We start from the raw sequence: 25,666 nt of genomic DNA, 5'->3' as shown, positions 1-25,666 counted from the left end.
CTGTTTCCTGCATGTTTTATGTCGCCCTGCTGCAACCCACCTGATTCAAATGATCAGGATCATTATCCAGCTTCTGCAGACCTTTCTGATTACAGTATATGATCATTTGAATCAGGTGTGTTGAAACTGGGTGAAATATAAACCATGCAGGATACCGGCCCTCAAAGACTGGAATTGTCCACCCCTCCTTTATGTACTGTATATCAATCAGAATGTCTGTATTATAGTACCCCCACATGGGCATGGCAACACAAGACAAGGAGCGGCACAAAATACAATGCTCATTGAATTGAAGCAAAACATTTGCCAATCCCTGTTTAATTATTTACATTTTATTCAAACACATCATCACTGGAGGTTTTTACAAAGTACAATATTATAGATTGCCATTTTTTCTTTCGAAAAAACAACAACACTTTTGTTTTGTTTTTTTGGGTAGGGTGGAATGGATGCATGGCATTTCCATTCATTTCCATGGGGAAGGATGAGTTGGGGTACTGGTGTTTTGAGTTACGAGTGTGGACACACGTAACAAATTGAACTCGTATCACAAGGCGTCACTGTCTTGTTTCTATGACCTGGGCAGATTGTTTTTGCTGCCACCTGGTGGCCACATATCACGTTGGTTGGCTGGTGTTAGAATCCGGAATGAAGTGATTTGACTCACACAGGAAATGTGTGCTACGTTTACACACGCGCGCACACACTCCCCACACTAGTGGATGGCGCAGCCTTGCGTTCATCTCAATCATTGTTGTATTTCCACTGGGATGACGTTCCCACGGTGGCTTATCACCTTCGTCCTGCGTCGCAGATAGATGCAGGAAGCGGCATCCCAGGAAAGACTCCTCAAAGTCTCGCCGCTAGTCACTCACTTCCTGTTTCCACGGCGGCATCCCGACTATCTTTGTGGTGCTAAAAGTCAAAACATGAGGATTGATAACAAAGATAAGTGATTCTTCTTTTTTATTGGCACACAACTGATACACACAACAGATTTACACGCAGGCCCAAGACGAAGGCCGAGCTCCCTGGGGTGCACTCGTGTGGCTGATAAAGTGCTGGGCGGGACCCTTTTTGCACACTCATGTGTTTTCGTGACACAAAAGCTCAACATTTCATGACCCCAACAACATTTTAGAAAAACAACAATGCTAATTCAGTTTTTAGCAAGACAAATGAAAAGGAACAAAATAAGGCCAGCACGATGACTGAGTGCTTAGCTGAAGTTGGCCAATGTCTTCCCTGCGTTAGCACTTGCAACAAAAGATAACTTCGGCAACTAATGCTGACATTGGAAGCTAACTCTGTGGATTTAAACATTGAAAGCTAACATTGGAGCTAGACTAAGACTCTAACGTTGCGATTTCTTAGCCCAAACGTTAGAGGAAACAATGGAAGCTAACTTCGCAAGCTGACGCTGAAGCTTACGCTGGATGGTAACGTCCGAGCTGACGATGGAAGTAAACTTTGGAGGGTTACGTTGAAGTTAACATTGGAAGCCAATATTAGACGTAACGGTGGAAGCTAACTTTGGAATCTAACGGTGGAAGCTAACATTGGAGAAAACATTGGAAGCTAACGTTGATCTTCCTTTGCCGTACCGTTAGCAGTAAGCTTGCAAGCTAACTTAAGAAGCTAACATTGACGCCGTAACGTCAACGCTTGCTGAAGCTATCATTGGAAGCTAAAAGGAGTGCTCCTTAAATTTAGCATTAGCATGCATTGTTAGCTCGCACCGTTTGGCACCGTGTGCCACTACTTTGTGACACCAGATGAATTGTGCTTTAGCCGCATGTTTGTGCATGTGCCCTCTCTTTTTTTTTTAATGAAACCCTTTCGTATCAGATTTGCTATCCGTCTTGTCAGCCTGCCCTTGAGATGTGAAGATGTGGCAGCGAATACAGCAAACAGTCGCCCGGGCCACATTTTATTCATCATGCAAAGGTGCTGATTAAAATCCAAACAAATTCAGAGGATTCCCAAATGAAATATACAGAACATTTTAGCTGTCGGGTGTGTCTTCCTCAGCACTGCCCTCCACCCAGAGTGTGCACAAAGACCCCCTGTCCACGCGCACGCGCACGCAACAAAAACAGATTTGCGTGTGTTGAAAGGTGACAAGGTGGTCTTTGTGCTTCAACAAATTTGGACTGTGCTCCATCGGCGGAACCGTCGTTTAGCTCGTTGGCAACTTATGGCCGCTTCTACGCTCTTCTGTTTTACGCTCGTATACTCCGTTGTGTTCAATTCATGTTCTTTTCTAATCGGTACTGTTCTGCTCTATTCCGCTCAATACTAGTCTACTCCGTACTATTCCATTTGAGTCTGTTCCGTCCGAGTCTGTTCACTTCTATTTTACTTTGCTCTACTCTGTTGTGTCCATTCATTTGCTTCTATTCCATTCTACTCTGATTTTAGTCTTTGCTCCTCTGTTCTCTTCTCCTCTACTGCGTTCTACTCTACTCCTCAGTTCGATTTGCGCTCCAGCCTGCTTCGACCTTGTTGCCGAGCAGCAAGCGGCGCACGCGTGTTGCCGTCGCCCGGGTCACGCGACGCAAGGCTGATCGTCGTTCAAGCCAAGATGGCTGACCTTTTTCAAAATTGCTGCCTTGACCTTCTGCTGTGAAGGTCACTGAGCGAGAAGGGCCTGGTTTGTCTGATCGCGGCGCTGTTGATTCTGTTCAAGCGCGACGATGGCTCTTGTGTTTTTGTCATTAGAATTCGTACGTCAAATGAATACTTTTCCCATACAGGAAACCCACAAATAAAATTCCCCTGTTCATATTATTCTTTTTGCGTGGAACCTATTCCCGGCAATTCACATTTTTTTGTGCTTGAACTGAAAGGCCCTAAAATGCCACTCAAGCGCCATCCTACGTCAAACTCTCAAGAAGTGGGCGGAGCAAAATTGAATGACGCTTGGTAGTGTCGCCTGGGATGTTTGAACATGCACCCCTCCAATACAGATTCACTTCGACATCTCAAATTTGCAATGCATGTTTATCATGACTCGACTCACCAAAAGATTTGAAGCGCCGTGTCCCGATGAAGAGACATGACATCTGTCAAATGGACCATTTTAGGCTCAGTTTGGACCATTCCAGAGGCTCTTCAAACTCCAACTAGCGTGAAACTCCTACAATTGAAAAAGTAATGAATTTTTCCCAAAAATCCCCAAAGCCAGTGCGACTTTGCAACTTGCAAATTGGTGGACTTGTCTATCATGAGCAGACCCACCAAAGAAGTTTCAAGATGCCCCAAAGTCGGCCATTTTGCTTCAAATGGGCTCCTTGCGGACCTTCGAAACCATCACAGACACACAAAGACAAAGATTTTGTCCGACTGCGTCCAAAGGTGATCTAGCTGTAACACTCGAGAGGTGGACGACGCCCAATTGCCATGAAATTGGGATTTTCTTTTTTTTTTTCTTGACATTGTGCGTGCGGAGGTTCGATGACCCGGCCGCCCGAAAAGCGCAAACTCTCACGAGTCAACTTTTATTTGCGACGTGACAAAACTTTGTGATAATGCCGAGTCCGTTTGCACACCTTGGCCGTTTGCAGCTCCTCCTCCCCCGCTCCCCCGCTACGCCCCCACCCCCCACCCCCACCCCTTGCCTTCCCCCTCCTGCTCTTTCCTCCTCCCCCCTCCCATCTGCGCCTCACTGGCTCTGTACCTCGGCGTTGTCTTCAGTCGCGTCTTTGCCACCGGAGAGGAAGCTGCAGGTTCTTCACCCAGGTAAAAAAAAAAAAAAAAAAAAAACGATTTTCCAATGCTTTCATTGCTTTGTTTGATGCTGACTAGCGAATAACGAACGACATCTGGCTGTGTGTGCGTGCGTGCGTGCGTGCGTGCGTGCGCGCGCGCGCGCGGCCGTAGGGAGAGCTCGAATGTTTCGAACACAACCACAGCATGAAGGCATTGATTTGTCCCAATCAACTGAAGTGACGTTGGGAAAGCTTCAAAGTTGTCCTGACCGTTTTCCGCTTCACACGTCAGCCTTGTTTCAATACTTTTGATGTCTGTCGCTCAAAATGAATCCAGCGTGGAAAAAGATTCCCATTTTGCGTGTCCTTAGTTTGACGTGCGCGTGCGACCATGCCAGGCTTCGTGGGGCTCATCAGAAGAATTCCAAAAAAGGTGTCATCCGGTCATGCACGTTTTCAAGCCACCTCGAACGTCAATGTTTGTTATTTAGCGTGTTGGAAAACGGAACGCCGCGCTTTCCTCGCTTATGCCGACTCATCCGATGAGCCGTCGTGACAAGCTGGCAAACTTCTCGGGCGACACTGAGATTTGAAATCTCCCGTCAAGGCGATCATCGCCATTTAGAAGCAACGTGAGGATTGTGAGCAAATGGCGCTATTGGCCACAAGGTTGGAATTCAATCAAGTATCGATGTCGCACCTTTCCTAATTAAAAGAAGGACGGTGCTTCACAAAACCGATCATCGAAACCGTTGGCATTTGGAGGGATGGTCAAAACTTTCAGGTCATATCGAGATCCACGAAATTCAGGGGCGACAAAAGAATTTAGAGACGTGGTCAAGATTGGAAGACGTGGCGGTTGACAGAGCATGTGGGAATTTACAGCCAACTTTGTCATTTCAAGACAGCCTCGGGATTCGGAGATGACGTTGAAAAGTTGAGACGGCATCCCAATTCAAAGGCAACTGCGGAATTCAGAGAGGTGATTTCGAGACTTCGCAATTTCCAGAGGCTTAGCGTTTCGAGACAATGCTGCCATTTTAAAAACATCGTCGCAATTTCAAGAGAACATGGACATTTGCCATTTGGGGACATTTGGCATGCCGTTTGAAATTTCAGGCAATGCCACCTTTGAGACACCGCATCAGAGTTCGGGAATTCGGAGAGCTCATCGGGACTTTGACGTGTTGCCGTTTAGCGAGAACAACGCAATGCGGAGGCAGCGTCGGAATTTAGCCGCCACATCACAATGGAGGGGCGACGTCGATATCTCGAGACACCGCCGGCTTCCGTTTACAACGGCGGAATTCGGAGAGATCACGGCAACGTGTTTAGAGGCCATCTCGGAGACAACATTTCATGTCATTTGCGCACAAGGTCCCAATTCAGAGACTGCGGCAATTAGCGTCACAATTTGGAGAACTCGTCGTGAAATGGAAGACAAAATGACCGTTTGCGGAGAAGATGCGAGAGAAGCTTTGGAGTGCGTGCAACTTGCACGAGTCAACTGAGAGTTCTTGACAAGCAACAAAAAGTGTCTGTGTGCTGCCCGAGACTTAGCGGCTCCACCCGAACCCCCGCCCCGCCCGTCCCCTCGAAACACACACGCCCAATTGACTTTGCGTAATTGCAGCGTGCAGGAAACAACAGGCGAAAAGTGTTTTCCTTTTCTCTCGTGAGGAACACTTTTATTCGCATCATGAAGGAGCGTTTGTGTGCGCGCGTGTGTGTGTGTGCGCGCGCGTGCGGCGGACCCACCTCCCATTTGACCTGGCTCAGCTCGCATGAAGCAATACGACATTTCTTCCAGCTGTTTCCACATGTTAGCGGGCGGAGGCCGAGCCAGCGTCGTCACCTGACTACGACATCACCGAGTGCAGCCAATGGCGGCGCTGCGGGGAGGCTGAGCCGACCTTTCCGGTCGACGCTTGTTGACTTAGCCTCCCCGCTAGCGCTCGCGCTGAGGTCACCATTTGGAGTAGACTCGCGGATGTGGATTCAGGTCGCTTCAGTTCGTTACGCTTCAAACGAAGTATCAAATCCAGACCAGTTCAGTTCAGTCCAATCCATTCTGGTGGGGAAAGAAAAAAAAAAAAAAAAAAATCAGATACAGGTCGCATATGGGCAATCAAATCCAATGTGGGTCACATTTTCCCGTGGTGTGAACCTGAGGCTTTGTTTGATTTTCGGGGAAGTCCCATGAGTCGAGGCCCAGACGGCGCTTCCTGATTGGCTGCCGGTCGCCTCTGCGCCGAGGCGTCTTTGCGCCGCTTGGAAGCCGCCGCGGAAGAAACGCTCGCACCCGCTGGTGACTATTTGTGACCCATTGTTTGAGGGCGGATGTCCACTTTTCCCATCTTGACATCGCAACCTACTTGTTTGGAATGTAAACATCAAAATGTGCAGCCAAGCCAATTTGTTGCCGCTAATGAAAGTCTGCTAGCTAAATGCTAGTACACAACGCAAAAGAGCATCGAATGGCTAACAGAAATTAGCATCAATGTTAATCGGATCAAACAAGCGCACACATTCACACTTTTTCGTGCACACACTTTTAGGTACATCAACACCTCCCAAAATGTAACGCACGTATAGACAGTCACATATGCACACGTGGTACACGCACATACACACATTGAGCACTCATGGCCAATCGCTCTTACACAGACACACACACACACACACACACTTTTGTGCACACGTTCAGTCTCATAAGTAACACGTACACAATCAGGATACGCACGTGTAGTTACGATGTCATTTAAAAAAAAAAGTTGAAGGAATGTGCCACAACTCCAAGTCACACGCGCTGATATATCTGCTTGCGAGCATGTTAGCCTTTTCGCACATTAGCATGGCTACTTCTTTGGCAGTGGGCGCATGTGCGAGTGCGGGTAGCCAGTGTAGCTTCCTACGCACGCACGCGCACGGCCGGCGCAAGTTTACGTTTGCCACTAAGAGGGGGGACTTTAAAGTAAACTCGAACAAGCCAAGAAGAGAAAAGAAACCAAATAAGGAGAGGAAAGCTTCAATTCCGTCAGTTGCCCTGTCAGCTGCGAAAAGGAAAAATGGCGTCCGCCCGGGCGACCGGCGGCACAATGACGTCACCTCTCGTGGCGTTCCCGCGGCCGTCTCGTGCTGCTGCCTTGCGGCTTGTCCAATGTCAGTGTCGTTGTCGCGCCGATCCAGGCCGTTTCACACTCATCGACGCAACCGTCAACACTCGCATGAGGGCACACCGATGATGAAGTCACCCTGCCCCGCATCTTGGCGACCTCTTCAAAGGACAACTTCACTTAACACTGAACCAAGTAGCGTTAGTGTGTCCAGCTGGCAGCAGCAAGAGCACATCAGCAAAAAGTCAAAGTCAAAGTCAAACGCACACAAACCCAAATCCAACACAATAGGGACGACCAGCAGCAAACATTCATTGAAAAAAAATTCAAAAAAAAAAAAAAAAAATCCTCCTTTCGCAAAAACCAACCGGTGAATATGATTTTGTTTTTGCGTGTTTGGGGGACTATTTGTGATCGTGTATGTTTGTCTGTGTTTTGTTTTTATTTCTTTTGGGGTGCGCGTGACTGTAGTTGTTTTTGTGCGCACAAGTTGTGTTCGTGTTTTCGGGTGCATGTTCTGGTGCTCGTGTGTGCGTGTGTTTTGGGGTTATTTGGTGCGCGCGTCTGTGTCACCTTTGCATCCTTGCGGGCTTGACGTGATGGCGAAGTTCCTCTTTTCTGCCGCTCGAGGACACACAAAAGTGCTGATTTGGACTCGTCACATTTGCGGCGACGTTTGGCACTCTGCCGAATGAGAAGCAAATGAACACAAGGGGGCGACAAACCTCATCAGCGGGTTTAGGGGAGACACATTTGAGGACACTCACGCCACTCATTCATTGAGTACGAAAAATGTGGACTCCAATTTCAAGCGCATATTTGAAGAAATATTTTTCAAAATACAAAATCTGTGCATCCATGAAAAATTAGCCAGCGTCACCCAACGCAACCACTGAGAGAGGAAGAAACTAGCAAATTGCTACTTTGCTGTTAGCCATTTGATGCCATCTTTGACTGAGCGATGCGTAAATACTCCCAAAAGGCGCCACCGAAAGAGGAAGTAGTTTGATGTTTTGTTTTTTTCAACAAATCCTCATTGAATTTGTGGACGTGAATGGGGGATTGTTTGCCGTTCACCCGCAAAGCATTTTGCGTTTTGCCGGCGTGGACGCAGAGCGGCTGCTTTACCATTAGCGTCCAATGTCTCCGCCGACAAATCCACCCGGCTCTACTCTTCTGGCTTTTTTGGGGACAAAGTCCTTTGTGGGTCCCCAGAAAGGATTCCGGTTCTAAAACCTGACGTCAATATTTTGGAGGCCAACATCTTTTGGGTTTTTTCAACATTCCACTCCATGAGAAACTTTGACTTGATTATTTTGCAGTGAAGAGAAATCTGCCAGCGGCGACCATGATGGGTGCGTTTCCCACGCTGGTGTTTGCTTTGATGTCGCTGAGCGCGTCCGACGGCTTCCAGCGGTTGTTTCCCGAGCCGGAGGTTTCCCGAAACATCGGCGAGACGGGTGAGCCATTCCCGAGTGGGCTTTGACGCGTTCCTGCGCCACGCCACGTCTTTGTTTGCGCACGTTATCAGTGGGCCTGCCGATAAAGGCGCTAAGCGGGGAGCCGGCGCGCTTATCTTATCACTCAATGAAGCTCTGGTTCAACATGTAAAACACCCCCGGAATTGAGTCTGCCCTCGGAAACGAGGCGAATTGCGTCACGTCGGTGTCCGGATAAGCGCGCGTTTGTCTAACGAATCCGAGTAACAGATAGTTGAAAATATTGCGAACCAAAAGAAGGAATGCAAAATAGCAAGTCTTTTTACTCTGTTGTAGTACCGTGTACAAGTACAGTAGTCACACTGTTTTGAGTTACAAACACGTTCAACTTGTACCCGGAGGCGGCGCTGTGTGTCCAAATGAGCTGCCTTCTGAAAAATAAGATAAGAATGCCTTGATTGATCCCACAGTGGGGAAATTTTCAAATGAAATGAAGCTAATGTTGAAAAAATAAGCTGTCAAAATGCTTTTTGGTTCAGAAAGCCGGGCCCAACTCATGTCTGTGTACACTTTGTGTATTTCTGCGCAGTGGAAAAGGCGCCGGCGCTGTCGCTGACGTCGCGGCCTTCCCGGGTGTGGTCGCGGCGCGGCGGCAACGCCACCTTGCCCTGCACCATCCGCCGGGACCAATCGCTGGCGCCCAATCGAAAGATGAGGATCAAGTGGACCAAGCTGACGTCGGACCTGCTGACGGAGGTTCACGTGCCGCCAAACGCGATACTTTGCCTTTCTGTGACTCTTCCGGTCTCTCTGCAGCAACGCAAACGCGCCGTTCTGGTTGTTTGCGTGACCGGGAGTCCGTCCGTGTCTGACGGCAGGTGGATGTTTTGGCCGCCGTGGATCACCACAAGAGAAGCTACGGAAGTTTCCACGGCCGCGCGCGCCTGCGCCGCTCCTCCCCCTCGGACGCCTCGCTGGTCATCGACGACATCGCCCTGGACGACTACGGGAGGTACAAGTGCGAGGTGATCGACGGCCTGGAGGACGCCACGGCGGTCGTGTCGCTCGACCTGGAAGGTGACTTGTTGACTTGGGCCATGCCAATTTCACGTCGCCAAGTCAAGCGGTTTTCAAACATTGTTAAAGGGCCGTGCGTCGAGTCCCCTGCCGTGGTCTGACCACGCGCAATGACGAAAACGATATTTCTCGACAATGTGTCCGCTTCAAAGGTGGGAGCAATCCGACATTTGTACGACTAGTTTTGGCTTTTGAAGGACCCCGTTCTGGTTCCAGGGGTGGTGTTCCCGTACTCCCCCCGCCTGGGGCGCTACAACCTCAACTTCCAGGACGCCGAGCGGGCCTGCCGGGAGCAGGACGGCGTGGTGGCGTCCCCGGAGCAGCTGCTCGAGGCGTGGCGAGGCGGCCTGGACTGGTGCAACGCCGGCTGGCTGAGCGACGGCTCCGTGCAGTACCCCATCACCTCCCCCAGGGGGCCCTGCGGCGGCCGCAGCACGCCGGCGGGCGTGCGCAGCTACGGCCCGAGGGACAAAGACAAGAACCGCTACGACGTCTTCTGCTTCACGTCACATTACAACGGTGAGCGACGTGCCGGACCTCACGAATCAATCAGTAACCTCGACACCGGTGGTGCTGCGCTCAAACCTGTTGCCGTGGCCCCTCCCCGCAGGCCAGTTCTACTGGCTGCCGCACGCGGCCAAGCTGACGTACGGCGAGGCGGCGGCGGCGTGCCGGCGGGACGGCGGCCGCCTGGCCACGGTGGGCCACATGTACGCCGCCTGGAAGCTGGCCGGCTACGACCGCTGCGACGCCGGCTGGCTGGCCGACGGCAGCGTCCGCTACCCCGTGGCGAGGCCCCGCCCGCGCTGCAGCCCCGCCCGCCCGGCCGTCGGCTTCCTCGGATTCCCTGACAAGAAGCACAAGTTGTACGGCGGCTACTGCTTCGGCCCGGGACCCTGAGCGCCCGCCCGCAAAGGCACACTCGCCGCGCACAAAACACAAAAACAAAAACATGCCCAAAAGGCATGCGCTCGCAACATAAACACACACTCAAACGGCGCCCCCCCCCCCCCCCCAAAAAAGACGGAAAAACACTACAGCACCCAAAACACAAACACGCATGCAGAATAACACACACAGAGAAATACACACACACACACAAAAAAAAACCAAGTACTGTACATGATCAAGACGCCCATACGTGCCAACAAGGCCAATGTCAAAGCCACACCCACAAGCACAAAGCCTCACGCCGCGCAAATTGGCAGACGCGCCGAACGGCTGGCCGGGGGGCCGGGGGGCGGGTTCACGCCCGTTGGGGTCGTCACAACTTGTCTTTCTTTTTCTTTACTCAAAGGCCACAAGGACGGAATCATCCTCTTTTTATCTTGTGTCCTTTTGTTTTGTTTTTTTTGTATTCTCGTTGTTGCCGAAGGTGCTACGAGGACGTCGTGTTTCTTGTGTTTGATTTGAAACCTGTTCAGAATGTAGAAAGGTTGTCTTTGTTTTCATGGCCATCTTGCTGTTGTTGTTTTTGTTTTGTTTTTTTGTCTTTTGGGGTTGAGAGGGAACAAACGTTTGTTGGGAATAACCGCGCAAGCGGGCGTGTCGCCACACTGGGGCTAGGGGGCGCAATAGGCCCGTTCGCCACGTCTCTCCTGCCCCACCTCTGATATTTAGCCATTAATTGACTCTCTTTGTCCGCGTTGAAAGAAAACTAGGCAGGTCAAGTACACGCACAACAACTGGGCTCATTTTCAGCCTCCACTACGACACCATCAGCACTACTCCAGTACTACCGTTACTACTGCAACTGCAAACAGCGGCACTACTACAGTGTTAGTAGCCCCACGAGTACTGCAAGCACCACCACCTCGACTGCTACTACAGTTCCACCTCAAGTCATAATACCGCGACTGTACTGTCATTACTCACGGTGACAGCGTCCACCACTTCTACTAAACTACTTCAGTGCCACTAGGCCTACTCCGTAATCGACAACGAATAGATGATCAAATTAAATTAAAATTTATGAATGAAAACGGTCCAAATCATCCGATTTGAGCCTCTCAACAGTCATTATACAGTGTTCCTCCAAGAAAGTGGACTGCTCAGCTTGAGTTTTTCCCTTTTAAAGTAAGACATTTGCAAACATTGGCCTTTACATTAGAAAACAATCAGGAAACCAGTAACGGAATCCATCTCAAAAAGTTTGCAGAGTAAAGCGTCGATCCCGCTCACGTCACACTGCGCAATTGTTGTCGTTTTTACATTCCCGAACAAGAGCAAAGAAACGACAGTACTGTAATTGGTTGATCAACAGTAGTTGGTGGAAAAATGATCTTTTCATGCAAAATCAAATTGTATCCGATTATTCCATTGTACGAATATTCCCAGAGAGACGGGCCTTCTCCTCATTTGGGGAAATGAAAAGCAAAGCCAGAAATCCTTGTCATCCCTTTATTATCGTCCCACTCGCAGATTTCCAGGCGTATGTCCGCCTCGGTGAAACGTTAACATTTGAAATTGATCCATTATTCACATGTCACCGTTACAATAAGTTAAATTCTGATGGCTTCATATCATAAAACAACACGTCCGGCACAACTTTCCAACGAAATGTACACAACAGGCGGCCCGGCGCAAGGGGTGGGGGGTTAGGTGGGGTTGGTCCGTCCCGCGCCGCGGCTAGCAAAATGCCGCATCCTGCAATGCGCTGGGGCCAGCCTCTCCAAGCGGGCGTGTGTGAAAAGTCATCGTCCCGGAGCCGGCGGAGGGTTGCGCAAGTGCCGCCGGCCGCCGCCGCCGCCGTCGTTCGGCCGCCGGTCGCCCTGGCGATGGGTCGCACGGTGGACGTGGTGGTGGGTGACGGCCGCATTGCTGGCCCGCCGCAGAGGAAGTTGCGCGTGATAGGTGGCCGCTGAGAAGAAAGACAACACAGTGACCCCTGTTGCTACGACAACAGGAATAGTCCCAATATAGAAAATGTGGAGGAGGCTCTGAAAAAAAATAAGGTTATTACTCTTACAACGGTGCTTGGTTCATTATCACTTTTTTTTTTTTTTTTTTGCTTTGCAAGCCATAATTTGAGCCGCTTGCGCTTAAGTCAAATCTTTCAAATGGGGGGAGGGGGTCAATAAAACGTAGCAATTAAGATAGTGTGATGTCTTAGCATGTGGGTAAGGAGAGCCAAACAGGCGAGAAATAAATCTGCCGTGTGCCACAATTCACACGGCAACTCTCACACCCAGGCGAACCAGCCGAGTTGCTGATGTCACTCGCGAGGACGCGCCTCTTCAAGGCACACATGATGCACAGTTGTTGTTGTTGTTGTTTTGGCTTTGGGCTTGTCCTGAGATACAGTCATTAAAACTTGATGCAAACAGTTGATTTTAGAGGTGCAACAATTCATTGACAACGAACTGACAATGATTTTTGCTCATGGATGAATCGTTCAGATGGCCTTTTTCAAAGTCGTCCAAATGCTCAGAATCTCAGCTTCTCCACTGTAAATATTCTTCGATTTCTGTCGACGGCTATCTTTGTGTTGAATCAATATCAAACATTTGCTTTTACTTTGAAAAACAAACGAGCAACATTTTCATGTGACGGACCAAACCTGCAAGTGGATCAGCATTCATTTTGGGTTGCTGCATTTTCTGCACTGTCGACTTGTTGATTTCTTTCAACTCTGTTATATTTTTTTACACAATAGTCTGCCATTTTTGGATGTTGCCAGAAACTTAAAAAAAAAAAAAAAAAAAAAAGGGTTCCATTGCAGGAATGGATGAATGGCATTTCAATTCATCTCAATAGGAAAAGATGATTTGAGAAAGTTGTTTTTTCGATATTTGACATTTCAGTAACGTGATGAAATGAAACCATTGAAGAAGTGGAAAAGAAAATCCACGACAAGCCAGTGGGGGGCGCCCCTCGGCAGGAAACGGCAGCTACTCACGGCTGACGCAGATGACTTGGGGCACGTCCCATCTTCCGTCGGGGCGGCAGCGGACGGTGGGGGCGCGCCTCTGGATGAAGCCCGGCTCGCAGTGGTAGCGCGCCAGGGCGTCGACCTCGTAGCGGGAGCGCGGGGCGCCGAACACGCGGGCGTCCCTCACGGCGGGCGGCGGCCCGCATGACACTGGGGAGGGGAGGGGAGGGGGCGGCATTGAAAGCGCGAGGCGGGGGCGGCGCCGGCCGGGCCCGCAAAGGCCGAGACGTCCCACCTGTGCCCTTCTTGCAAGTGAAGCCCAGGCGGTAGTTGCACGGGACGTCGTTCCAGCGGCCGCCGTCGTGCCAGATGAGGACCACGCAGTCCTCGCCGGACTCAAAGAAACTGTCGGGTTGGTTGGGACGCCAGTGCTGGAATTGCTGCGCACGCAAGGCACACTTGCACGTCATCGCTCGGCTCTTCCTGATATTTGGATGGCCGTCGCGTCGCCTTCCCCGCATTTCCTTTCACTCAACTATTTTTCGGAGAACGCATTCATTCTCCCCAATATATACATTTGATTTAGGGTCAGACATTCAAAACAAATGGAGGCAAGGATTTTTTTGCTACGCTAAATGCTAAGACATTTATTTAAGGTAAGGCCTTTTCATGACAAGTACAGTATTTGTTTTAGGGCATTTCATTTGCAAAAAGGCATTTTTACGAGCACCGAGAAAAGCATTTTTTATTTTCAAGCGACACATACTTGAAGTAAAGCACTTATGTGAGGTAGAGTGAGGCATTTCTAATTCATTTGATATTAAAAGGCATTTTTTATTTCAACTTCGGACTTGAAGGAGTGTTTTTCTTTGAGATTAGTTTTGAGTTTTTTTTACATGAGGCATTTTCATAAACAAGGTATTTTTAGTGGATGTCAAATCTAAAACATCTTACATGAGGCGTATTTTCGAAAATTGAGATGACCGCTAGGCTTTTTTAAAATTGTCTTAGCCATTAAGTGTTCTTATTTGAAGTACGTTAGTTTTGGTTTCTTTCTAAAATACATTTGTTGTTTGTATTTCTATCAACGTTGAATACATTGGTGAAATTTCACGCAAACGTACCGAAACATTTTAGGCCAAGTGTAATCCTCTAGCAATTGTTTGGGGGGGAGGTGTTTATATTTTGCATCCTCATCTATGAGGCTCTATCAGCCATAGTTGCCATTATGATCTTTCATGACATTTTCCAACACCAACGAGGCACGGCGTCAAACGAAGCCTTTCCGACGGGATGCCAAAGTGGGCAACGTTTGGCCTGGGGCGACATCCCGCAGTACGCAAAGTAAAGATAGGGCGGCGCTAGCGAGGCATGACGACGGCACGGTGGGCTCAGTCTTGTCACGGCGAAAACAAGTCGGCTCGAACTTGCCGCCCAAACTCACCAAGGGATTGCCGTCGCTCCAGCGGAAGTCTCTCTCCAACATCTTGTCGTTGAGACCCGTCCACTGGTAGTCGCCGGCCAGACCTGCACGCAGCCGAGTTCCGAGACGGAGCGGAAAAGGTTTGAGCGCGGGCGGGGCGGCGCCACTCACGGTTGACGAAGAGTTGCTCTTCCAGCGACAGGATGCTGGCCAGGTGAGCGCCGCCGAGGCGGCACTCTCGCTCGGCCGCCTCCCAGGTGCGCCGCTGGCGGGAATGTTTGTAGCAGTGCGACTGGAACTTGCGCCAGCCCGAGCCGCACGCCGCCGTGTCTGCGGGGGCGGGAGCAGAGCCGATCAGCAAACGTGCGTCGTCAAAAAGTTGGCTCCGTCTGCACGCTTTTACTGGAGGGAGGCGCTAAAATATGAGCGAACCAGATGCGCGCGTTTTTTTTTTGGTGGTTTTTTTTATCGAGAGGGAGGCATACAGCAATACTATTAGCGCACTTGTCGGACTATAAGGCGCACTTGAAAATCAACAGTTGGAGTTGAATAAATGTTGAGCTACGGTATTTGCCGTCCAGGCTTGTTTGCCTTCTTCATGTGCAGCGAAGGCATCGCATCGCCATGAATCGGTGTGGACAAACAACGGCCGGCGATGTTCATCGCAACGAATGCCGCACTTGATGAAACGTCAAGTTGGGGGCGTTCAAGTTGAGACTCGGTGCACTCGGAGGCTTCGGATCTTTCCGCTTCACGTTCGCGGGGGGAAACGCGAGGCCCGAGAGGACGCCGGTGCTGCTGAGGCGGGAGCCAAAAGTCGCGGACGTGCAGGGATGATCGCGCACGCTCTCTCTCGCGCTCTCTCTCGCGCTCTCTCTCCAATTTAGACAAAGACGGAGAGATTTGCATTTGTCCACTTGTACGAGCTTGTAACAGACATTTACTTGGGTCAAATCTTGGGAGTGAAAGTCCAAATGGTCAAACAGAGCGCCCATTTGGATTCCCAGATTTGCTTTTTTCCGAGCTTCTTCGATCCTCCCGTAAAAGACAACAGTTGTGAGGACAATCAAACTGCCTTCATTTCTTGGAGCGCTTTCGTTTTGACGGCCCTTGAAATGCCGCAATAAAGGTTGGAATATTGTTAACATTTATTTCCAATACACATTGGGCCTTTTTGTTGTGTTTTTTTTTTTTTTTTAACGTCAGCATCGGCAAACGAGCCCGTCCATCATCAAGCGCGTTCTTTACTCGCTGCCCTCGTGCCCTCGTGCGCCGCGGCTTCCGACGCTAACGCTGACCTTGTTGGCACAGCTCCCCGCCGTAGCTGGGCAGGCACAGGCAGGAGAAGCCGTTGACGGCGTCCAGGCAGGTGGCGCCGTTGAGACACGGGTTGGACTGGCACTCATCCACGTCTGCCGGACAAAAAGCACACGCACGCACTCACTCACTCACTCTTATCGCGCTCGTCGTCCCGAGGCCACGCGGGCTCACCCGTTTGACAGCGGTCCCCGGCGTATCCCGGCGCGCAGGCGCACAGCCTCTCCGAGCCTCTGTGGTAGCAGGAGCCGCCGTTTTGACACGCGTCGGCGGAGCACGGCCGGACGCCTGCGGTGGCGCGACATCGGCAACAAAACAGTTCAACTTTCCTTCCTGATGAGTCAGCACAAGCTTTTAAGTGAAGTTATTTGGCGGGAGGCACTCAAAGTTCACCGCTCGATTTGGAATCTTTGCACGTGATGTAGCTGATACGGACGGGGAGGGAGGCGTTCAAAGAACTGCGGAAGAAAAGTGCATGCCGTTTGGAAAGGGGCCGAAAACAACGGATGTCGACATGCTTCTATTCGGAGGCAGACGCTTGAATCATTTGAAATCCTCCTACGTGTCTATGTGAAGAAGAAAAGGGGATGTGGAGTCTTTGGTTTTTTTATTTGAAATGGGCACTAAATAAGGTAGGCTGAAAAGTAGACAAACGTGATGTCCTCATTTTTATTCGGGGCACTAAAGTCAGGTAGTGTATCTTATCGAGGCTGGGAAAAAAGGACACGAAGGCGCTTTTCTCGGGAGGGATCTCGAGCAGATCAAGCGTGGCCACGGCCATCAATATTGATGGACTTTGAACCTCCTGCGATGATGTTGATCTTTGGCGGACGAAAAGCTGATGCGCTACTCAATTTGATTGGGAGGGTGGCAGTGAAATAAGGTTGCGTGGGGTACCTGCGCCATCCGTCAAAGTGGCCGCCAGCGAGTCGGGCTGCTCCGCGCTCTCCTGGGGCCACGGGGGCCGCGCCTCCACCAGCCGGGGGGCCATCGGGTCGTCGTCCGGGAAGTCCTCCGGCGGGGTCGCCGGCCCTTGGGGGACGGCGCGCGAGGGCGGCGTGGCAACGGAAAGTTTTGGTTGGCCCGTAAGCAGCGAGCTGGACTCCTCTTGGCGCAGGTTGGCGGGCTGAGGGAGCTGCTCGCGTTTCGCGTCAACCGTGACGGCGGCGGGGGGGCGCGCGGATGTTTTGTCCGTCACGCGGTCTCCAAGGTCCGGCGTTGTAGAAACTAAGATAGTCAGTCCAGCGACGTGAGCTCCCCAATCTCCCGGAGCCTCCCCGTCTCCTGACAGCCGCTCGGCGCCGGACCCCGAAGGGGCGGCCGGCGCGGGCTTCTCCTCCGTCTCGCCGTGGTCTTGGCCGGAGGTGGAGCCCTCCTCCTCCTCCTCCTCCTCCTCCTCACCCGTGCGGACAGCGGCGTCCCGCGTCTCGGTTTGCGGGACGAATGAGGGACCCCGGCCGGATCGGAGTTTGGTCTCGTCGGCGGCAACGGGCCAGGCGCGGAGGGTGCCGGCAAGGCCGCGGTCTGCGGAGCCCTCCGTGGCGGGGGCCCCGGATGAGGCGGGGGGTGCCGGCGGCCCTCGTCGGTGACGCTCGTGTTGGCAAGTAAGAAAGAAAGTCCGGACGGCGGCCGTCCGTCACGGACGTGTCCTCGAGGGCGGCGTAGTCAAACGGCGTCACGCTGGCCTCTTCCTCTGCCACCCGAACGGGGGCGGCGGTCTCAAACTGGTCGCCTCGCGCCTCCTCCGGCGGCCCCGTGTCAAACGTCACCTGATTGGACCAGATGCAGGAAAGCTTGACTGCAAACTATTGCCAAGTGCCGCGAAAGCGCGCATATTTGCGGGGCGGCGTTCGCAAGTTTGAGCTGATTTGTCCAGACGTTCTTTTTGTTTTTGTTTTTTGGGCCAAATGTCAAAACGTAAGTTGCTACTTGTTCCTACTTTGTGTTTCCCGTTGACGAAGCCGACGGTCGGCAACGGCGCTTCCGCGTCTCCGCTGCCGTGGACGAGCTCGCCGATGGAATGCGAGAGGTCGCCGATTTGCGGGAAGCTGACGGCGCCGCCCGCAGGTGAGTTGAGGAGTTGCAGGATGCGATCGACTGAAAGCCAAGCGGGAAACGGCGATTTGGAATTGGAAATGGTGCTCACGGACAAAGGTTCAAAGTCGTACTTTAGTTTACCGCTAAACGATTTGTCCCACCTTGCTGCGAGGGAAGCGAATGATACTTACAAAAAAAAATTGGCCAAATAAACTCTGATCAATCACCACCCTGTTCTAATTGTGAGCAAGTTGTACAAAATAATAACATCAAATATGCATGGTGTTCCTCAGGGTTCTCTTCTTGGTCCAGGTAATTTCATGACAACGACACTGACCGAACTAAACCAAAGTAGTACCAACTTAGAATCGATCAAAAACAAGTCAACTCTGATGAATGAAATGATTAAAACCAATTAGTCATCCAGCCCTACCTGACTGATTTTTGTCCTGCACGTTGACGATGATGACGTGGAACGGCGGCTTGGCCGTGGACCCGCCCTCGCCGGGCAGAGCCGCCGATGTGTCCACGTTGGAGCTCAGGGGCGGAGCTTCCTCTTTAAAAACCAAGGCCGTTTTATGCGCGTCGCTCCAGTCCGGCAAAAGCGTCGCCAAAGCGCCGCCTTCTACTTCCGGGTCGGCGGCGCCGCTCGGAGCGTCGTCGGCGCCGCCTCCCGACGGCGACGTTGTGGAGGGAAAGAGCGACTCCAGCTGCGTCAGCCCGTTCTCTGCGATGACACCATCATCGCGCGTCGCCGGAGGAGTGACGGGATTTGCGCGAAGCCCAGATGTCACCGGGCGGGACGTCGGCCAAGCGCGCCGGGCGCCCGCGCCGCTGGGTCCTGGTGACGCTCCGGCGCTCGTTGGACTCGTCGGCGTGGCTTCTGGAAGCTTGGCTGCAGAAGCGCAAGAGGAGGAGTGTCCATTTCATATTGAAAATAAACAGTTGCAAAAGAGAACTTGGAAAAAGGCGTTGAAAAGCTGTGAAGTTGGCCAGAACCAGAACCCCCGACGACATCAGTCAAAGTCAACGAGAGTGTTTATGCGGCTGAAGCATTCACAGCTAACAGTGACGATGAGCGACGGCAAAGAAGGCTGCCAGCCAGCAGGCCGAGCGCGTGTTTGCGCTGGAAGAAATGATGTCACGGCGGCTCCCGTAAGAGTCAACGCTGTCTATTGTTGGTCTTTAGGCCGACTCTCATCTCATATCCAATTGAAGGCCAAAAGAAACGATTAGCGTTGCTATCTGAGTAACGCTAACGCCAGACAGAGCTGCTGCCGCTGCCGCCGCTGCTGCTGCTGCTGCTCGCCGTCGCTCCGTAAAAGGAGAAAAATTCATTCCAATTCCTCGATATGGGCCGGGCCGCGCGCTCTTGGAGTGACTCTGGCGTACTAGTCCTGCTTCTTTTTTGCCCACTAATGTACGACATTGTTGCACGCTGGCGGTAACACTGGCCAATCGCGCACCCTTGCCAACGTCAGCGACATGTAATGGTTGCTACTACGATGCTAGCAAGGAATGCGTTTCAAGGATGATGGACTAAACGCTCAAAGGGCTCATTTCCACAACCCCAAAAAGCAAAGTCACCACCGATGTCGGCCTAATAAAGATCTGCAAACAGCCGTTAACCAATAAAGACTACAAACGACGAGTCGAACAAAGATGAAAGTGGGAAATGTGTTCCCCCCGAGAGCGTTTGCGTTTGTGTAAAGTAGCTTAAACGAGCTAACGTTGTCCTCTACAAAAAGCTAGCGCATGTTGTTTAAAAGCTAGCTAGCGCGCGTCGTTTCGCATAGCGGACGGAACGTATGTGAGGTAGGTCGAGAGAAATGGAGTGGCTAAACGTAGACGTGACATACATCAAGTGTTAGTTGCGTGATATTCAGCCGAGTCAAGTCACGTTACATTCAGAGCTCAAATAAATGCAGTCACGTCAAACCAAGTTGAGATGAGTCAAAGTGGCTTCCGTCGACTCCAACTGAATTTGCTTTTCGTTCAGTTGGCTGGAGTTTCATTGGCTTCGTTTGAGCGCAACCAAATTCAACCGCGAGAGTTGTCGACCTAAATGAGTTCGGTCAACTTGACTTTGGATCGGTTCAATTGAGTTCAGGTTCGGTTCAAGTTGGTTCAGGGCCGAATGAATTCGCTTTCGTCGAATGACGTGAAATGAATGACAGATTTTTAATTCCGTCATTCATGCCGTTCAATTGAGTTCAGTTAAAAGAAGTCAAGTGGAGGGAAGCGACGCCGCTCTCAGTTCCATGCAGTGAACTTAAGTTCGCCTCAAAAAAACAAAAACCCGGAGTATCCAAGAATTGCTGATGAGTGACATCATCATGTAGCGCTTGAGTGAAGGTCAAAGGTGGCCGTGATGAGTGATTCCAGAGTTGTGTCATGTGATCCTTTTGGACTTGTGACCTGCGGCGCGGCGCGGCGCGGCGCGGCGCTACTTCAAGTTGGCCAGGGCGTCGCCGTCAGACCCGCCCAGGTATGATGTCATGCCTTTGGCGGGCCAAGTCTCCTCTCGCGTTGTTCAGGAGCGGGAGCGGGTGGGCCGGGTCGCCGGCTCTGAACGCGAGCAGTCGACTGTTTGCAATTAAGCTCGCGACGTCACAACTTTCATAGCTTGCGCGTGACGCGGCGCCGCTTGTGTGCGTCTGGGCCCGGTCCAGCTGCGAACCATTACAGACGCCTTGTGTTTGTCTTAGCGAGAAACGTTTGGGTTTTCCCCTTCCAAACAGCGCCTGCACACACACACACTAACCTTTTTGCCCGTTGCCGCGGCGCACGTGTGTCGTCTTGTCGTCCTGCGACGCAAACGCGCGCAGAGCCGCGGAAAGGTTTGAGGCCACGAGCGAGCGCGAAAGACTTTGCAAAAAGTGAAAGGCGGACCTTTGAAGCAGTAGGCTCCGTGCCGGTCCTCCGGGTCCGGGTAGCCCGTCCGGTTGTGGTATTTGTAGAGCGTGCGGACCCCCAGCAGGCCGCCGCCGCACTGCGGCCGGGGGAGGTTGACGGGGTAGCGGACGCTGCCGTCCGACAGCCAGCCGTAGTCGCATCGGTTGAGCCCCGCCGCCCAGGCGGCCGCCAGTTGCCCGGGCGACGCCAGCGCGGCGCGGTGCTTCCGGCACTCGGCCGCCGCCTCCCGCAGGGTTAGCTTGTCGCCGATGGACGGCGGGTAGAAGACCTCCCCTGCACGGAGCGCAAACGCCAACAGCATTCGCACACTCGCATTCGTATTTCCACATTCCGTTTTCATTCGCCGCGGCCATATACTTCATGGACGCACAGTGACAGTCAAGCGCCGCCTTTCCTCTTTCTGTAATGCCGCCAAAGCTAACCGATAGGAAGGTAGCAAGTACGGCGTCAAGGAAGTATGTATGGCAGGGAGGCCCTCGGTTCAGCCCGGGTCGCGAGCGGACGCCGCCGGGGGTCCGGGCCGCAGGTTTCGGGTTAGGCGGCTGGCCAAAAGCTTGAGAGAAGTTGGCAATTGAACAACTGAAATTGTCGTCGATTCAAACTTGAATGAACCGGTTTAAATACAACACATTTTCAGATAACAGTTTGAATCAGATTAAAATGACATTTTCAGTTGCATCCTTTTTTTTCAAGCGCAGGAGATTTTTGAAACAAATAAATCCATGGATCATGCGTCGGTCGCCGACATCTGTCGGAAAACGGGCAAAGATGTTGATGATTGTTTTGCGAAGGAAAAGCAGATGTTTGCAAAAGCTTCTTTTGATTGAAAAACACCAAAAGAAGCCATCCGCTTCCACCAGAAATTGGAGGACATTTACAGCTGGGCGGCTGAAATGACAAGCGCGAGGACAAATGTTTTGAAATGAAACAAGGTCTCCGAGAAATTCCTGATCATTCCAATCGATGAGCTGTCGATTAATGGATGAAGTGAGCTACTTCATAGACACTTAGCTACTTTGTATTTTGTCCCGGAACATTTAACCTGCGCTCCAAGTATAACCTCACCAAGCAACGATGCTCTTCGACTGGGCGTATACGGCCGACACGGAGCGTAGGCTACGTCGCAAAGTCGTCCCCCCGAATCCAAATGTAGTCGTTTGCATTACCGTCCAGTTTGTCAACGTAGCAAAAGACGTCGTATTTCTCGGCGGCCGATCGAACGCCGTACGTCCTCACGCCGGGTCGACTCTTCAGGTCGCCTTGGCAGCCCGGCCGAGGTTGCGTGATGGGATATCTGCAAGAAGGAGACGCGGGTGGGACGGCGTCCTCCGCGCTGCGCAATTTGCCGGCGGGCTCTCGGCGGCCACCTGACGCTGCGGTCGGCGAGCCAGCCCGCGTCGCAGTGGTCCAGGCCGTCGTGGAAGGCGGCCGTCAGCTGCTCCGGCGTGGCCATGGCGGCGCCCGCCGAGAGGCACGCCTGGGCCGCCGCCGCAAAGTCCAGCGAGTAGCGGCTGCTGCGGCCCCGGTAGTGGAACACCGCACCTGACGGAGGCCGCGCACGCCTTGGTCAACATGAGGGATGTGCGCACGTTTGTGCCCAAAGGGTTTGGGGACGCCCAACAATCAATCCACATTGATTGCAATGCCATACAGTGGATTGCCATTTTCAAATCGTACAGGTGAACATTTTGGGTATTATCTATATATACTTATGAGGGATGGGAATCTCGACTAATTTGCCCGCCGACTAGTCTCAAATGTTATTTGCGACTGGTCGACTAGTCTCGAAGCCAGAAAACTTCAAATTGAATACATATTGAATTCAAAGTCTAAAAAGCAAATGTTTTGTGCATTCACAGTAGGGGCTATTTCAGCCCAAACATTCAGGACAGTTTGTTCATTTGAATTACAACTGAATAAAAGTGAACAATTGAAAGAGAAATTCATTTGCGATACATTTGCCAATGCAACGCGTGGCGTTTATCGTGAATAATGTCGCGACTCCCGACTCGCAGTCCGGCAGGGTCTCGTTCGCCGCATGTTACAGGCGACGGCTTTATTTTCTAGCGCCCACGCACCCGTCACACTCCGCCGGAGAGCAGCCGAGTTTTCAGCTGTGTGTCTTTCCTCCAAGGGGCGTGTCTGAAGCGCACGGCTGCGGAGCGCTGTCAGATGTCCTTTATGGACGTCCATCCGTCTGCGGTTCGGGCATTGGCCGCATAGCTGACCCGCTCAAACGCTCGGAGTATCTATCTCCTCTTTCATTTGGTGATGGCTACGCTACAACAACCTTTGCTGGAATAAAAGCGGTGCGCAGACTTGAAGGGGGCGGGGCGGAAGGCCGTCCCCCCTCCCCGGGGCGCAGACTCACCTCTGACGCCGAGAGTGGCGCCGCCGCGTCCGTCGTCCATCCCTCGCGTGAGCTCGCATCGGTAGCGTCCCGCGTCGCTGGCCCGCAGCCCGGCCAAGGCCAGAGCGCCGTCGCCCGTCTCGGCCAAGCGCGCGCGGCCCATGAAGTCCCGGCCCACCTTGACGACGCCGCCCTGGGCCACCAGAACCACCACCTCGGCGCCGCCGGCCTCCACGCGAGTCCACTTGATCCTCAGCTGCTCGGCGGCGGCGGCGGGCGGTGGCGGCGTGGCCATTTTGCAGGGCAGCAGGGCCGCGCCCGCCAACGAGCCTTCCACGCGCCAGCCGTCCTCCATTTTGTCGGTCGCCGTGTGGGATGCCGCTGCAACCACAACGCGCGTGACATTTTTTTTTTCCCCATTCGAAAAAAAAATCTCTCCATTTTTGCTTCTTCTTAGAAGGACCCGGAGAGACTTTGCACACTCTGTTGACATTTGCGCGGCCAGTTGGCCGTTTGGATGAAAACGAACGTCACCTGCTTGCGGCCGAGCAGACGACGACGCGCACAGCAGAAGCAGCAGGACGGCCAGGACGGAACCGCGCAGAACCATCTCCGCCCGCCCGTCAAAGAACCACGTCGGGCTTTGTGCTTGCCACAAGATGGCCCCGTGTAATCTGAGGGGAAAAAAAAAAAAAAAAAAAAAAATGACGCTATTTTCAAGTTGATGAAGGAGCTTTGTTTTGTCAGCCCATAGCCTTGTCTAAGGTCAAAAAGTGCTTTGCCGCCACCTATAAGCATTTGCAAACCGCTTTGGCTGCACATTGTAGATGTCAGGAAATTGCAATAAATGACTACTTTTGTCCAAATCAAACTCCTCCTCACTTCAACATATTTCCTGGACACTGAAATGCCGCAAGATGGCAGCAACGCTCTTCTTAATCCAATTGAAGCTCTGAGATTCACTTGAACCAAGTTCCTTGGCACCCGGAAGCCACAAAATGCTGGCAAAGCACCACTTTTGTTTGAAGGCAATTCCTCAATTGACTTCAAGGTAGCTCCTGGGCGAGACGCCACGAGACTCACTTCAAAAATGGTTCCACAGCACCGAGCTGCCTCCGGATGGTGGCAAAGCACTACTTTTTGTCCAAATGAAGCTCCTCCATTCACTTCGACATAATTTGCCGGCACCAAGATGACACAAGATGGCAGCAAAGCACTACTTTTATTGCTGTCCCGAGCACAAAAACACTGAAACGGAAAAGAGAGGTTGGACCAGGGACGGACCGATTATCGGCCGGGCCGATTATCGGCGCCGATATTTGGCTTTTTGACGAATATCGGTATCGACCTTTTTTAAAACTGCTGGCCGATAAGTCAATTTAAAACTGTGGAAATCAAAACAAAGATATGTGAAAGTTGAACATTTCTGTCATTTTGAAATGTTCATTTACTGTCGAAAACTACACGGAGCTTGTTCAAGTTTTCCTTTCTCCTTTTTAAGACATGCTGACTACCCCGGGTGATCCCTGAACTTTTTGGCAGAATTTTATAACAGATAACACTGTCAAAAAAGTCTTTCAATAATAATTTCAAAAATAAATGAATCAATCAACATTACGCAAAGCTGAAACATTGTTCAATAAACCCGCTTGCTTAGATGTTGCAACAAAGTTGAGAGTAAAAAAGTTCTTCCTCTTTCCTGAAAATGAATATACGGGTTCTCGGCCTCCTTGACTGCTAATAATGGGTATGGTCCCTGAAAAAAGCGTATCGGCCTATCGCTAGGCTCGACCCGTCGCCCCCAAAATGTGCAAATGACAAAAGGGCGAATATGCGGGAGGGAGCAAGTGCTCACAAGGTGACAATCTGAAGGGAAACACTTGAGGACTCCAGTTCGGGCCATTCCAGCAAAAATGTGGACATGGTTCATGATGCATTGCGGCCATCTGGAGCTTTTTATGTTTTCCTGGGCCGGCCCAATTATTTGCTTCTGCCGGGACGCCAAATGCATCTTTGGGGAGACGCAGCATGCGGGCTGGAAAGGTTCACCCCGCCAAGAACAACACATGAAGCAAAGCGGGAGGAAAACAATCAAACATTGAATCAAATTGAAAGATTGCCATTTGTTTTGGGTTCCACCGAAAAGTGACACTCAAGGAGCCCGGCCGAAGAAGTGGACTCACCTTCCTTCAGGAGCTGGCCAAGCAGTCGGCTCCTCCGCGATGCCCGTCAAGTCTTGGTCCTCTCAGAGCTGCAGCGCCTCCTAATGAACTTGAAGACCACAAGTCAGCGGCGGGAGGAGCGAACACGCACGCACGCACGCAGGCAGGCAGGCAGGCACGCACGCACGCACGCACACACACCGCCCAGTCAACGGAGGAGGGATCAACAAGCAAGAGTGCGGCCATAA

General features: G+C 51.8%; 2 protein-coding genes and 1 long non-coding RNA gene across 11 annotated transcripts; 1 reads left to right on the top strand and 2 right to left on the bottom strand.

Annotated features, from left to right (window-relative positions):
- Positions 1–333: 333 nt before the first annotated feature.
- Positions 334–10,339, bottom strand: LOC147135944 (uncharacterized). 7 transcript variants are annotated; one of them, XR_015089928.1, is made up of 6 exons: positions 7,955–10,339; positions 7,400–7,510; positions 5,878–7,040; positions 5,469–5,781; positions 3,023–3,139; positions 334–915 (listed from the first exon to the last, which is right to left on the bottom strand). It is a non-coding gene; the product is annotated as an uncharacterized LOC147135944 (long non-coding RNA). The 7 variants fall into 7 exon arrangements; XR_015089927.1 differs by having other exon boundaries at positions 7,400–10,339; XR_015089929.1 differs by lacking the exons at positions 7,400–7,510; positions 7,955–10,339 and adding an exon at positions 3,241–3,301 and having other exon boundaries at positions 5,878–7,156.
- Positions 3,620–12,670, top strand: hapln1b (hyaluronan and proteoglycan link protein 1b). Of its 3 annotated transcripts, none has more exons than XM_086054417.1 (5): positions 3,620–3,741; positions 8,149–8,286; positions 8,855–9,021; positions 9,144–9,342; positions 9,559–12,670. In XM_086054417.1, exons 2-5 carry the CDS (start codon positions 8,175–8,177, stop codon positions 10,191–10,193), a joined length of 1,113 nt encoding a protein of 370 aa, XP_085910543.1. In that variant the 5' UTR covers positions 3,620–3,741; positions 8,149–8,174; the 3' UTR covers positions 10,194–12,670. The 3 variants fall into 3 exon arrangements, with proteins under 3 accessions (XP_085910543.1, XP_085910546.1, XP_085910544.1); XM_086054420.1 differs by lacking the exon at positions 3,620–3,741 and having other exon boundaries at positions 7,225–8,275; positions 8,820–9,021; positions 9,559–9,861; positions 9,953–12,670; XM_086054418.1 differs by lacking the exon at positions 3,620–3,741 and having other exon boundaries at positions 7,225–8,286; positions 9,559–9,861; positions 9,953–12,670.
- Positions 11,729–25,580, bottom strand: LOC147135942 (brevican core protein-like). The gene is given in 17 exon segments (XM_086054453.1): positions 11,729–12,202; positions 13,241–13,423; positions 13,509–13,653; positions 14,658–14,740; positions 14,808–14,966; positions 15,935–16,048; positions 16,128–16,241; positions 16,851–17,490; positions 17,492–17,722; positions 17,893–18,050; positions 18,424–18,885; positions 20,883–21,179; positions 22,073–22,200; positions 22,274–22,448; positions 23,278–23,637; positions 23,791–23,930; positions 25,440–25,580. Coding segments are annotated over 16 exon segments (3,492 nt in total). The 5' UTR covers positions 23,867–23,930; positions 25,440–25,580; the 3' UTR covers positions 11,729–12,035.
- Positions 25,581–25,666: the final 86 nt, after the last annotated feature.

The sequence above is a fragment of the Filicampus tigris genome, chromosome 15 (assembly GCF_054856515.1).
Source record: "Filicampus tigris isolate MCC_2025a chromosome 15, RoL_Ftig_1.0, whole genome shotgun sequence".
Lineage (NCBI taxonomy): Eukaryota > Metazoa > Chordata > Actinopteri > Syngnathiformes > Syngnathidae > Filicampus > Filicampus tigris.
Note: the sequence above shows the minus strand (reverse complement) of the source record. Positions and strands in the feature narration are given on the sequence as shown.

What these genes read in the sequence shown, in the direction of transcription:
- hapln1b (XM_086054417.1), top strand. Translation starts at nt 8,175, where the DNA reads ATGATGGGTGCGTTTCCCACGCTGGTGTTTGCTTTGATGTCGCTGAGC. An exon ending in CCGAAACATCGGCGAGACGG is followed by an intron (nt 8,287 to 8,854) that starts GTGAGCCATTCC and finishes ATTTCTGCGCAG; the next exon opens with TGGAAAAGGCGCCGGCGCTG. An exon ending in CGTCGGACCTGCTGACGGAG is followed by an intron (nt 9,022 to 9,143) that starts GTTCACGTGCCG and finishes GTCTGACGGCAG; the next exon opens with GTGGATGTTTTGGCCGCCGT.